General features: G+C 52.6%; 1 protein-coding gene across 1 annotated transcript in view; it reads left to right on the forward strand.

Moving 5' to 3' along the window:
- Nucleotides 1-655: 655 nt before the first annotated feature.
- The window catches only part of LOC128269300 (uncharacterized), a 130,067-nt gene continuing 116,998 nt past the window's right edge, over nucleotides 656-13,724 (forward strand). Inside the window, exons 1-4 of the mRNA XM_053006732.1 lie at nucleotides 656-1,204; nucleotides 1,247-1,357; nucleotides 1,397-2,760; nucleotides 3,086-4,179. Of these exons, the coding sequence (XP_052862692.1) occupies nucleotides 656-1,204; nucleotides 1,247-1,357; nucleotides 1,397-2,760; nucleotides 3,086-4,179 (3,118 nt within the window). The remainder of the gene's footprint in view (nucleotides 1,205-1,246; nucleotides 1,358-1,396; nucleotides 2,761-3,085; nucleotides 4,180-13,724) is intronic.

The raw sequence follows: 13,724 nt of genomic DNA on the forward strand, positions 1-13,724 counted from the left end.
CCAACAAATATTAACTCTAAAATCTACAAACTAACAATAATAAAATAAAGGGAAACTAATTCTCCAGTTCTCCGATTCAGGATTTAACTCCGTCGCGGGTTTGACAGGCATAACCTCATAAATGCACGCTCAATGCATATTCAATTGGCCGCAATACCCAGAGCATGGACACCGTAATGCGCCCCCCTAAAACTAGTTCATTAATTGTTTTGTTTTGTTTCTCCTTTTTCTCGAACTCCATTCACAGCTAGCGCCCTCTTTCGGCCGAGACGTCGGACGTCACGCAAAGTGTCGTGAATTCGCGCTCCAGCGCCCGGTGTGCTGATAAGCTGGCCGCGGGATTATGCTTGCTTGCCACCGCTGGCCATCCGGTAACTCGCCGCAACGGAAGCCCTGAACCTGCGGCACCTGTGGGAGTTTAGGGGTTTGCGGCGCGTCCGTTAACGGATCTCGGTTGGTGGAAATAAGACATCGGACACAGCAGCAGCAGCAGCAGAAAAAAGTGAAGCCACTGCGACTGTGCGTGTGCCCTGGCTGGCAAGTGGATCGGAACGGCATCCGACGACGGCCATCGGAGCGAAGGAGAAAGGCTTAGGACAGCACAGAGACAGAGAGACACGGTCACCTACAGCGTAACGACGTAACGAAATCGAAAATGGAGAAATATGTAACCGTCGTCTCGGTCGATGATCAGGTACAGCAGCAGCAGGGTGCCTCGGCGCCAGTGGAGCCTGACCAACCGCTGGACCAGAGGCTGGACCTGCACCTGGAGCTCACCCAGCACCGGCCAATGTTTGAGCAGGCCGATCCGGACCAGGAAGACTCACAGTTCGTGACCGTGCTGTCGATCAACCACGGCGAAGGTCGGTCACCGGATGACGCACCGAACACACCGGAGATGGTGCTGGTGTACCGGTTACCGGGCGAGCGGCTCGGGTTCGGGCTCAAGTTCCAGGGCGGCAACCGAAGCAACGAGAAGATCCAGCGCCTGTTCATTCAGTCCTGCGCGGAGAACAGTCCGGCGTCGCGGGTCCTCGCCAGCTGGGGCCACCTCCGGGAGGGTGACGAGATCCTGGAGATCGACGGGGTCAGTGTGACGCGCATGACACGCATCGAGTGCGTGAAGTGTCTCAAGGACAGCAACGTGGCGATCAAGCTGCTGGTGCGGAACGGTGAGGGACGGGTACAGAACTTCTATCCGGAGGCGGGCCATTCGATGACGGCAATGTCCGGCGGCAGTCGGGAGAATGTGGGAGAAATCCCCGAAAGGAAGAGTGGCCCACCGCCACCTCCGCCGGTTCCACCGCGGAAGCTCAACAAACGGAAGCTGACTCCGGTGGAACCGCAGTCACCGGAAGTGGCCCCGAAACAGCCGACCCCTCTGACAGTAGTTCAGGAGCCACCGACTCCGGTGGTGGCCGCTCCACCGCCGGATGCCGAGTCGTACAGCAATCTGTTCGCGGACGACATCAGCGACCTGATCTCGGAGTCGGACGACACGGCCAGCACCATCTCGACGGTGGTGGACAAGTTCTCGATCTGCTCGAGCCTGTCGTCGGAGGACTACACGATCCCGTCGAACGGACCGATGGGCATCGGCAGCAGCCAGAGCCTGGAGCTGGCGAAAGCCCTCAAACCGTTCACGCTGCTCGAGCAGGAGTTCAACCTGGAGAGCAAGTTCGAGCCGACCAATCTGTTCACGTTCAAACCGCAGGCGGCCACCCCGGCGTCCAACGTGGTCCAGCTCGCGGTACAGGGCGGCGACACGGAGTACGAAAACGTGAGCGTGATGAAGGTGGACGAAAATCGGAACTACGAGAACGTGACGGTTCCGTACGGACCGTACGAGAACGTCACGATCCAGACGGTGCAACCGTACGAGACCATGGTTCTGTCCCGGACTGCCAACCGACGGAGGATCAGTGTCGAGGAACCGGAACCGTCACCCGCCCATTACGAAAACGTCGATTTGAAGACATCCGCGGTTCCGCCACGACCCTTGCCACGCCAGGCAGCCATTGTGGAGCCGAAAAAACGGGCCCCAATTCCGGTCCCGATTCCGATCGTGGTTCCTCCGCCGAGACTCAAACACACGTCGGCCGCCGGCCAGTCGTCAATCGTAGTGCCCGAAAGTCAACCGCTCGGGCCGGAGTACAACACGGTCCAGAACTGGCTGCAGGATGCGACGGAAGTGATCCACGAGTGCGCCCTGGTCCCTGCCGGCGGCGATGTGCCGGTGGTGGAGGAGAAACCGAAGCCGCTACCCGATGGCACCATGGACGATTTGCCGCGGCTGATTGACTTCCATCCGAAGGTGTCCGTTGCGCCGAAGGAAGCGGTGGTGGCCCCACCAACGTCACCCAGGGCGATGCGATACAACGGGGAGCAGTCGGATATGCAGTCGGTGGCACCGGAAACGATCGTGCGGAAGTGTATCAAAATCATCGCGAGCGAGGATCACACGTACATCGAGAGTAGCTCGAGCGACGAGGACGACGAGAAGATGTACTGCATGGGCCGGTCGGAGGATGATGACGATCGGAGCAGTGTGCTGTCGCGGGAAACGACCACGACCCCGGAGCAGTTCCTTAGCGGCGACGGGTACAGTGACGAGGATGGTGAAAAGCTCGGCCCGCCCGAAATCGTGTCCGGTGGCCCATCCGAAGCGTACTTTAACTTCCCGTGGAGCTCCAATCTGCTGCCCCCGATCGGTGAGGTGGAGGAAGAGTTTTCTTCGCTCGAGCATCAGCAACATCAACAGCATCAACAGCATCAAAATAGGTAAGTTGACCATCGAGAGAGCTTTTGCGCCTGAAAGTGCACGCTGAAACGCTTCCCGAGACAAACACGCCGAAAACGCTTCGGGAAGCGTCGCTGCTAAAGCGCTTTCTGTGCACACCGGATTGCATACCATCTAGGCGCTTTTCGCTTCGACTCGGCTTCGCCAAAAGTAAACAACTTTTGTGATATCATTATTCGGCTAGTTTATCGTTCCCGTATCGCGTATCGCGTGTTTGTATCATGAATGTTTTCTGCTCTTTTCCATGCTTTTTATCTTCACCACCTGGCCGGGCCGACCAAACAGACCGATAGTTATAATCGACACGGCCGACGAAACTGTTATCAACGACACCAACAACAACCAGCAGCAGCAGCGGAAGAAACCGATCGGTGACGAAGCACCCCAGAAACTGCCAAAAGCCGTTGGACCGTCGGCAAACATAGTCATCGGAACCGGGATGACGACGATGGTGGCGACGCAGGGCGGCGAGGCAAACGATTCGGAGGCGGACCAACCGGATGCCGGCGTGACTCCCGTGGTGGACTCATCGTTGACCATCGATCAAGACGTGGGTGCACCCGAAACAGATAATCTGCAGTCGCCGCCGCAGCAGCAGCAGCAGCAGCAGGAAGTGTCGGACCCCGAACCGCCGCCGGCAGCGGCGGTGGACGAAGATGAGTTGGTAAACAATGTTCACACGGCTGATAAGCCGGATCAGCCCGTCGACAATGGCGGTCCGTCTCCGCCGCTGGGCACCACCTGTCAGGAAGATGTTAGTGACATGGCAAACGACGGCGTCGATGGTGCCGTGCTGGTGGAGCAGCACCCGCAGCATCCGCCCGTAGCGCCCGGCCCAGTCGAAAGTGTTGGACCGATTGACAGTCAAAGTGCGATGGCTGATAGGAGCCCAGGCCCAGGTGACGTACCCGAAGCGACCGCGGCACTCCCGGACGACGCTGATGGTGGCGAGTCCGAACGAACGGCGGAAGGACGGAAGCTGCAAGACGACGACGAGGAAGCCGATAGCAATATCGATGCGATTGTTGGTGACGTAGACATCGTCGAAGGCGATACAGTTGAGAGTGACTTCGAGGAGCTGGTCAAAGCGCAGATCGAACCGGTCGACGTCGAGGACAGTTCGGAGCAGATACAACAGATTCATGAGCGAATCATTGTTGGCATTGAGCGCGCTGTTAGTGAAGAAGTTAGTGAAGCTGCTGAAGCTGCTGAAGCCCCGGTGCCGGGTGAGGTGGCAAACGGTGACACGGACAATGAGTGGTCGGAAGTGACACCGGGACAACCGGACCAACCGGAGCGGGACTTTGGTGATGTAGTTCCTGTAGTGGCCCGAGACTCGGAAGTGGCGGATAAAGCCGAACAGGATACAGCTGAACAAGGTACGTCTCTTTGGGAGGAACTAGCAGGATGTCACCAGCAAATGACCGCCCGTTTTTCGGGGCACGTTATGTTATTATTCACCAACAACAGCCCCTTGCGTTATCGCGGCTCCCGCGCTGCGCGCTCTGTGTGGACGGAACTTGTTTGAGTTCCCGTTCCCCGGGCAGCGATAAGATAAGGCGGCAATTAAACTGAAAGATGTTTTATCGCCGCGGCACGGTGTTGCTCGCATTGCAATTTATCTAGATACGAGTTTACGGCCACCCCGGGTTGGGGCGGACCACTCGGTGTCGGGGTGTGTGTGCGTCAGTCGGTCGGGGATGACTACGCCCGGACTACAGTGGTCAAGGTTGTCCGGAAGGTCGATTGCAGTTGCATCGCCAAACAATTCTAAACTGCTGTTATCGCCGCACCGCGGGCCGGGTTGGGTTGTCCGCGAGAAGGGACAGAACGGGCAGGGCAGAAATATTGAAAGTTATTTCAATGGCTTTGCACTGTGCCATTGATGCAATTGCTGATATGCCATCTGGCGGTGGCCATCATCTTGCATCGCAATAGACGAGATGCTATCTGATTGGAAAGAGGCCATTTAAGTTGAGGTCGTCCGTCTTCATACGCAATTTATTTTTCAGTGTCTCCAACGTCGTGTGTTCCTTTGTTCCCTGAGGACTCGGTTGAGCCGCAACTTTAAGACTTTCTTGATGACGTTGAGCCGAAGAAAACGTTGCGCATCATCTTGTATCTATGAACCGATAGATCACAAATCGGCCGTTTATGGATTTAACTTACATGCTAAATTACCGTCGGACAACGCGGAACCATTCGACGTTATAATTGACACCTTCAACCTTAATCTGACAATTACATCCTATCGTGCCAAAGACCTTTGTTGTAACTCCATCCTTAGCACCGAGATCCGCTTAAGTGTGGGTTTGTTGGCTTTTGAATTAATAGACCACTACAACAACTGGATGGAATCTCGGAAGAGCAGGTTGTGGAACCGGAAATCGAACTAAATAGCGATAGATCTTATAGGTCGTCCAGAGCTCATCGCGTCCTCACGAACCACGACAAGTGACACCTTGTGCGTCGCGTTCAAGGGTCCTCCAGCTGAATTCTTCCACCCAGCGGGGTGATGTAGTGCTAATGTTCCCGAGAGGCCGTCCCGAAAGCCCCGCCGTGGAAGCTAATCAGCAAAACCACTTTAAGCGTTCCTAGCGGACGCTTCCCGGGCACGGACAACAATCAATAAACGGACCGCGGAGTGGCAGCCTCCAGGCAGGCAGGCAGAGCTGCCAGAGCCTCCAGATTTACTGGGAAAGATCACGCGAACCAGCAGTGGCCGGGCGCAACCCAACCGGAGACTTGAAGTGACACCGGGCCGGGCACACGCCACAGATCTGGTGAGCGGGCGCGCGTGATGTGTTTCGGTTCGGCCTGTTGTGTGATCAGGATTTGCTCCCGAAAGAAAATCCACTTGGCCGTGTGGCGTGGCCGCGCCGTGCCGTGAATCCGAAACGGTGGCGTATCGTTAAGAAAAGGCGAAAATGTCAAATCGTGTACCACATTCGCCACGCCACGCCGAGGACGGTGGGACACGGATCCAATTTTGTGCCGCCAATCCGGAGGGCCCCGGCACGGGCGAGCTCCTTGGCAAGCGGCAATTAAAGTTTTTGACATTTGATAAATATGACTGCCGCCGCCGCGCCGGAGCGATGAAAAATGGCGAAGGGAAAATCTGTTTCCAGCCAGCCAGCCACGTTCCGGGCTAGTTTTTTCGCTGCGCCTCTCGCCCGATCCTAAGGACCTTATCTGGAAGGTGGCGGCCCCCACGGCCAAGAGGCTTACGGCGAGCTGTGCAGGTTGGGTGAGAATCGTCGCCGGGCGCGTCGTAGGTGTCGGATTTGATGGCTCCGACCAGCTTCCGGCTGGGGGATTTGAGGACGTGCTGCCGATCCGAAGCATCAAGCGACAATTAGGAACAACGTATCTGGGCTGGGCTGGCGTCCTGGGGCCAGCCAGAAACGAGTTACGAGTTGCGGTGTCGCCATTGTGACATCTTGAACCTAATGCGGAAGGAAAAGGAATTAGACCTCGGGGTGCGGTTCGCCCTAGACGTGACATGTTTTCTCGGGAAGGAGCTAGAAACGGGAGCTTATCGCTCCGTCCGAGGTGCAAACACGTCACACGCCCGATTCGCACGTCAGTTTGGCTTACGGTCGAGAACCGTTGGCGGGACACGCGATCGCGCGCGAGGCGGCTTAAGATCGCCCGGGCGCCCGGACGGCCTCAATTAATGCACCGTAATTCGACGTTCTTGCCGGAAACCTTCGGTGGAAAGTAGCGTAAAGAGTAATTAGATTGTTACAAATAGATCGCTTGGTGGTGCTGGAAAAACAAACCAATTCCTGTTAATGTGAGGTAGTTCAAGGACACTAGTGCCGGCCATATGGTAGGTGATTTTGGGTGATAGATAACCGAAAAGTAGATAAATGGAATGCCATATTGCTTTTGGGTAGTCAAATGTGACAATATTATTTATCACACTTCGATAAGTGATCATTCCCTTCTGTACTCGAAAGATAGTCTTTGTTTTCGGGTCGATATCTATTTTCATGTAGATTGTTTTCCATTTCATTAACCACAAACATACGTTTGATCATTTCGAATGTATTTCTTCATGATATTTAGCAAATGTTTGAATAATTCATGAATCTTTTAATCAATAACTCACGCTTAACGAATGTTTTCGTGTTGTTTTGTTTGCTTCGTTGATCTTTTCACTAATGATGCTTATGTGTTACCATTTCGTTCGGGTTTTCGGTTGTAAATGATATCCAATTCATCTTCCCCTGTGTTCGAACCGAACACAGGCTGGGTCGTGTCCTTACCGAACACCGTCGGTCGGGAAAAAGTTCCCCGTGCGAAAGTGACAAATGGCCGTTTAGCCATCGCCGCCGTCGCCGTGGACCGTTTGTGCAAAGGTCAATGGCGGCCCGATGGGGCTGGAAATAGGAGATTGATGGTACGGTCCATTGAAGTGACTCTGATTCGTCCTGACTTGGGGACTTCAATTAGCGTGGCTCTACGAGCCGGCGAGCCAGAGAGCGAGAGTCCCCGGCTGATATGTCCTGTGGCGTTGTCAATTCCTGTCACTCGTCCACCCCGCCCGGTGGGCTGGGTGGTGTTCATCAGGCAAATCGTGTCGTTCCCCGATGCCTGTTTATTTTTTCCGTATGTCCCGCCGTTTTACTTTTTTCGCCGGGTTGGCGTCGTCGCCTGTCAATCTTGCCGCTGTCGATAACGGGGCGAACAAATTTACCCGACAAGCGCTCGATCAGCAGCTCGATTCAGGGCGGTTGCAGGGTGCATGTTCTAGCTGTCGGCCTCTCGGTCCTACCGTGTACGCGCCCGATGGGGCTTTGGTGTGTGCATTTGACGGCATCGGGCGATGGAAGGGTTTTCCCCAAGCCGAAGCTCTCGCTGAATGTCCGGCCATTTCATTACCGAGCGGGTTGTTGCTGATGCAGTGCTGGGCGAGAGAAAGTGGCTCGCAAATTAACCAATCAATCGCACGGTACGGCACCCGGCTCCGGGTGATCGACAGCCGGCGAAATGGAACTCTGGCGCCGGGTCAGGATGAACTTTAAGAAGGTGCGCTTTAATGCGCCCCGGCTCGGCACGCGAACGAAAGCGAAACCTGACCTTTCTCCGCCCCGTGCCATTGATACCTTTTTGATTGGGATTGGAAACGGACGAACGGAGCACTTGAATGACTAAACGAAATGACACAATTAAATGCAAATATCACGCGAGGAATGGTTTGACATTCAAGCGAAACATCTCTTAGGGATGGATCGGAACCCCCGAACCCCTGTTGGTTCTGACCGTTCTGAGTAATAATTTAGCAACACCACGCACGAAAGAGCTTTTGGCCGATACAGCACAGGATCCCCTTGGGAGCGGACTCGGCATACTTTCGAAAGTAAAATAAATTGAACTAAATTGACTAAGTTACAACCCCAATCAAGGGGAACTTTGTTTGATCGTGGCGTACCAATTTAATCCTTCGCCTGGTCGACAGCCTGGGTTGCCAACCGGCCAGCCAGCCAGTTCGTTCGTTGTTGGTACCAGTTTTCAATTAGAAACTTTCGTTGGTTCCGGTTCGCCGAAAATTCTCCATCCAATCCATCACTTTTCGGGTGAAACTCAATTCCGGGCCCTCGATTGTGGTCGTCCTGGTCCCAGAAGCAGAAGGTGCGAAAAGTGGTTCCCTCTCCGGAGTGTACTTTTTTCGCCTTCCGGGAACCATTTCGGGAGAGCTGGGTGGGTTTCGGAGAACAAACAGACGCCATCGCCCGCGTCTTGAGATTATTTGTTTCGTTCCTCTGTACGGAGCACCACTCCCGGGGTCACGTTGAAGAATGCCAGGGCAAGTCACGACTCTGCTACTCGGCTGCTACACACAGAACGCGGCCACAGTGAATTGATCAACGAACCGTTCAGGTCGGATTCCGCCTGAGCTATCACACGGAGTGAAGTAACTCCCGGAAAAGTTCAACTCGATCCGAGCCACCGAGAGGTCCTTCTGGAGGAGCTTTTGTGGCCGAACCCCGGCTGCAACCGACGGCCGGCGTACTGGCTTCAATCCCCAGTAGATCATAGCTCGGGACTCCGGAGCGGGAAACTAGTTTCGGATATGTGGCAAAAGTTGTGCCATTTTGAAAACCACTAGCGCACTTTTCGCGTCCATCTGACCCCCCACCGGGGTCCCGAGTGGCCCGCGCTGCTAGCGAAAGCCCGGGTATTTTTATTTTCTTATCCAACAGCACTTCCGGGACCGCAGCAGCAGCAGCCAGCCGTCGGAGATGAGCGTCTCGAAAGTTGAAGAGCGCCAGCGAACGTAAACAAAGACACGGAACGTGGGGAGGGGAGTGGGGAATTCGGACACAGGAAGCGGTTTGACATGGAAATGTGTAAAAGTTCCTGGCCACCACCGCCCGCCGTCCCCACGTCACGTACGATCTCTTGAGCGTAGCGACGGGGCGTAGCGAATTGAATTTGAAGTGTTAGCCATCTTGAGCCATCGCTCGATGTTGGAATGTAATGTACCCCCGGACCGCACCCCGAGTGCCGCGTGGATCAGTACGTGGATCGGGAAAAGTTTCCGGAGCAGTTTTTTTCCTCACTCAGCTTCCAACTTCCGCGAGGTCTCCAAAGTCAGCCACGGAGCAGCTGCCCGGCTGACGGCCCGGAAAAAAATAAAACCACAAAAAGTGCGAAATTCGGTGGATATTCGACGGAAGCTTAAGCGGACTGAGCCAGACACACACATGCGGGCACGTGGGGTGGGCCAAAGTTTCGATTGAAGAAGATTTATGACAAACGACCGAGTCCCCGGGGGGGTAGAGAGAGGCTGGCGCTCATAACGATGCCACGATACGACTGCTCGAAGTTGTTCCGTCGGGTTGAGATTTTTGTCGCAAAACTTCGGGATGATAAAATTCTCGCCCCGGTAGGTGTCCTTTTGCGGTTCGCCCGCGTGCCGGCCGTGATCGCTACACAGCTGCTCACGCTTTCGAACCGTGTGACGGGAGTTTTTTTTCCTGGCTGATGTGGTGAAACTTTTTGACAAAACCACTACGAGTGGAGCATGTTTTTCGGAACTATCCGGGGAAAAAAAAAGTGTTCGGTAAAAGCGATGCTGTGATCGTTTTAGAATGATGTCTGAGGGTGGGCCACGGCGGAGAGCAAGCTTCGGAACACATATGCGAACGGAGAGCTTGGTCTCAAGGTTGCTTATTGCTTAGGTTGGTATGTTCAATAAGTTCTTTGCCTCGATAAGAAAAACACATTTTCATAGTTTGAAAATCACTTTATTATTCAGTATAGCCTCCCTAAACAACAATGCACTTAATCCCACGAGAATCCAATTTAAGAATTCCGTCCCTGAAGTAAGATTCTGGAAGGGCTTCAAAATACGCTTCCACAGCTGTTATGACGCCATCATTTGATGGAAAACGCTTTTCACGCATGATTTATTTGGGTCTGAAAACAGATGGAAGCCGCTAGGGGCCAAATCTGGTGAATACGGTGGATACTCCAATAATTCGAACTTTAATTCATAGATTTTTTTCTATTTGTTGAATTGGGTGCATTGTTCCATTTTTAGCAAATGCGGAACCCATTTTGCACAGAGCTTTCTGAAACCCAATACTTCAGTCAAAATATTGCTTACACTACCCAATGAGATGGCTAGACCTTATACTAAATCTCTTTCAGTGATTCGCGAATTTCCAATACGTTATCCTGTATTTTTTCTTCGATTTCAGGTGTTGAGCCTGTTTTTTTGACGTTTTTGACACGGATCGTCTTGAAGGCTACTATGACCACGTTTAAACTCAGAAACCCCTCTTTCAACCCCCTAATTAAAGGTGAAGAGTCCTTATACACTTTCAACATTCGGTCATCAATCTCCTTTGCTTTTAAATCTTTCAAAAATAAAAATTAAGTCACTGCACGATGCTTGATTTTTTCGATTGTAAAAAAATACTGTAACATGTCGATACTAAATGGCTTGTAAAATAGAAATAAAGCGGCCGATTGAAATGAAACGTTCATGTGAAGAGTGTACCAATATACAAAAGAAAAATTAGGCTCGTACCAGCGCCCTTTGTTATCAAGGCAAAGAACTTATTGAACGCACTAGTAAGCCATCAACCATTGATAATTTCATGGTTTTCGTATTTCGGCGAATTTTTAGACTGATTTTGAAACAGGATGCGCTGGAAAGATAAATTGTTGGCATGTAGAAAAATTCCTTTTGGGTGTTTTGCTACTCCGCATGGGTGTTTGTTGGCTACACAAGCTAGATAAGGACATTCCACGAAGCGCTCTGTTATCAAACACGGGTTTGCTTTTACACTCGCACTGGTTTTTCCCTGTAGACTGCAAAAAGCATTGGCCAATGTTAGTAGATCAGGCTACAGGAACAGATCAAAGATAGGATCTTGACTTGTGTCATGTTTTTTAGCACGTCTTTAGGAGATTTCTCGCCAAAAACATTAGAGAAAACACATCGCTTTTAATGTGCCAATGTCAGCCAATGCCATCATTAGCATGCCACTTGTTCTCGGAACCTGACACACCTGAGCGCAGAGCAATTTGGCAACACTTGGCGACGCTTTAAAAATGCATCCAACATGTTGCGATAAATCAAACCTCAACACAACCGGCTTGACAATTTTCCGTCCCGGCCTTGCTGCAAAAAGTTGCCACTCGTCTGCGTTTTGTTTTGCTATGCAAACCTCGAGCAGCAGCAGCTGCTGCTGCTGCCGAGAATGCATCCAAACAATGTTGCCGCCGCCCGAGGACATGTTTAGGAAAATGAGAATACCTTAGCCTGCGCGCCGTTTCCGCCGAGAGCACTTCCGTAAAGCGAAAAGTGACAGAACTGCCAGCAGCAGCCCCGGCCATTAATAACCGTATTTTGTCTCGGGCGACCCTCGACGACACTGCACTGCTCCGTTGCTCAGGTTCCGGAATGCCGGTTGCCACCGGGATGAGAGAGCTCAGGTGCTGGATGAACAAATTGCATCTTAAGCGATGCACCCGGTGCGGCGCAGAGCATGTTGTGGCGCTTTGTTGTTTCATGCTGCTGCGGCCCGGTCCTGATGCTCCGTATGCGCTCTTTTTCTTTCGAAAGTTTTGCTGCTCGACTCGCCCGAAATTCACACCTCGAGCAGAGGGGACCTTCGGGAGCCCGGTTCTAAAGGACCACTCGCCGTTCTGCTAATGCAAATACAGATGTTGCACTTTTTAACGACTTTCCGGTGATTGCATTTGGCATACTCAAGTGTGGGGACTCCGTAAGTGGGGCCGGGAAATTAGCCTTCGTGGTTTGCGATTTCGATGCGAGGACATGCTGATGCTGAGATTCAGTAAAAACGGGTGTAAAGCCCGGCCCGGGTGCTTCGCATTGGACGACGTGCAAATTAAACTTCTCGATTGCTCTCGGTACTTGTTGTCCGTTTGTCCGATTTGTGGACTTGACACGTTGAAATGGCTCCAAATTAACCATTCGCTCTCACACAGGCACAGTTATCAGTGACCAAAAATGAGGTTTCGATATCGGGCGAGTTCTTACTGGTTACAATTAAAATTAAAATGGATTTTGTGCCAACGATCCGCCTGTGGTGGTGTCCTTCGCGTGCGCTCACTTCCGGAAAATTGACTGTAAATTGATTTAAATGATATTTTCCCGAACCAGCGGGATTGGGGGCTTCAATTTCCGTTCTGTCTCGTTTCGATTGACCCGTCGTCGAGTTCGAGTGAAACCGATTTCCTCCTCAATGACCATTCGTCCCAAAACGGTTTGGCCGCATACTGCAACGGGTCACCGGGATGCAACCCGATACTGCTCTGGGCCGCACGATTTGAACAAAGGGGCATTACATTCGAATGCCCTCGAATGGTGCATCCTGCTGGGAGTTGTGCAATCGTCGCCCAACTGTTGAGTGCATGCTTCGGAACGGAGTGAATGAAATGCACGTGTTCCGTGTCGATGATGCGCATCTGATCCGTGTTGTTCAGCGCCGAAACGAATCCTATTTCCGGCCGGTTGCATATTCCTTTATTATTATTAAGGTTTCACAATCATTCGGGTATTTGTGCACTATTTGCTTAGAGCTTCATTCGACCACCGATTCCTGTTTTTTTTTCTAACAAATTCATTTAAACACCTTTCTTAAATGGACGAAGAAAGCAATAAATCCCAAAGGACCCATGCCATTAGTGTCTCACTTGGCACGTAGCGTCGATGTGCTCAGGTAACTGGTAATGCATTCCCTTCCCTGCTCCCCAAAAGGGCCTCCGATTGTGCCGAACCGTCGAGCTAAAGACGTCTTGAGTCGTGGGTCTATCGATTTAAAAATACCATTATCGAGTATAAGGATACAACCGCATGGCCCACACGGCCCGCACGGGTCCGGGCGCCGCAATAACAATAACCGTAGACCGGTTAAACGATCGTTAGTGTAAGTGATCCTGGCACCTTAGATGGGAATTGTCTGTGGTGTGTCTCGTGCGGTTGCGGTTGGCGCGCCATTCTTCTGTTTCTGACTTCCTTGGACATTTCTTTTGCACACTCACACACCCCCGCCGTCGGGAGGGTAATTGTAGGTGGCACAAAGTGGTGGTAAATAGTTTACAGAAACGACGAAATAAATAGTTAAACGGGGACTCGTGGGGGTTGTAGCGTTAGCCGCGCAGGGAGTTGGCGCAACCCCTAGGAACGGGCCCGGAACGGAACAAAATGGTGCTCTATGTTGCCTCCGACACTGGCTTAATTTTCTTATGCTCGCCGTTGCTGGAGAGAAGAGGTTCAGTTTGTTTTTTTTTTCCCTCTGACCAAAGTTGGACCTGCTGTCGCCCGGGTCGCCCTGACACCTTAAGCCCACCGGGGAGTTTGTCCGGCAGGAAGACGACGGCCGTCGTGTAACTATCGTGTCATCTGGGTCCCAGTCCCCCCCCTCTGGACCTCCCG

This window comes from Anopheles cruzii, chromosome 2 (genome assembly GCF_943734635.1).
Source record: "Anopheles cruzii chromosome 2, idAnoCruzAS_RS32_06, whole genome shotgun sequence".
Lineage (NCBI taxonomy): Eukaryota > Metazoa > Arthropoda > Insecta > Diptera > Culicidae > Anopheles > Anopheles cruzii.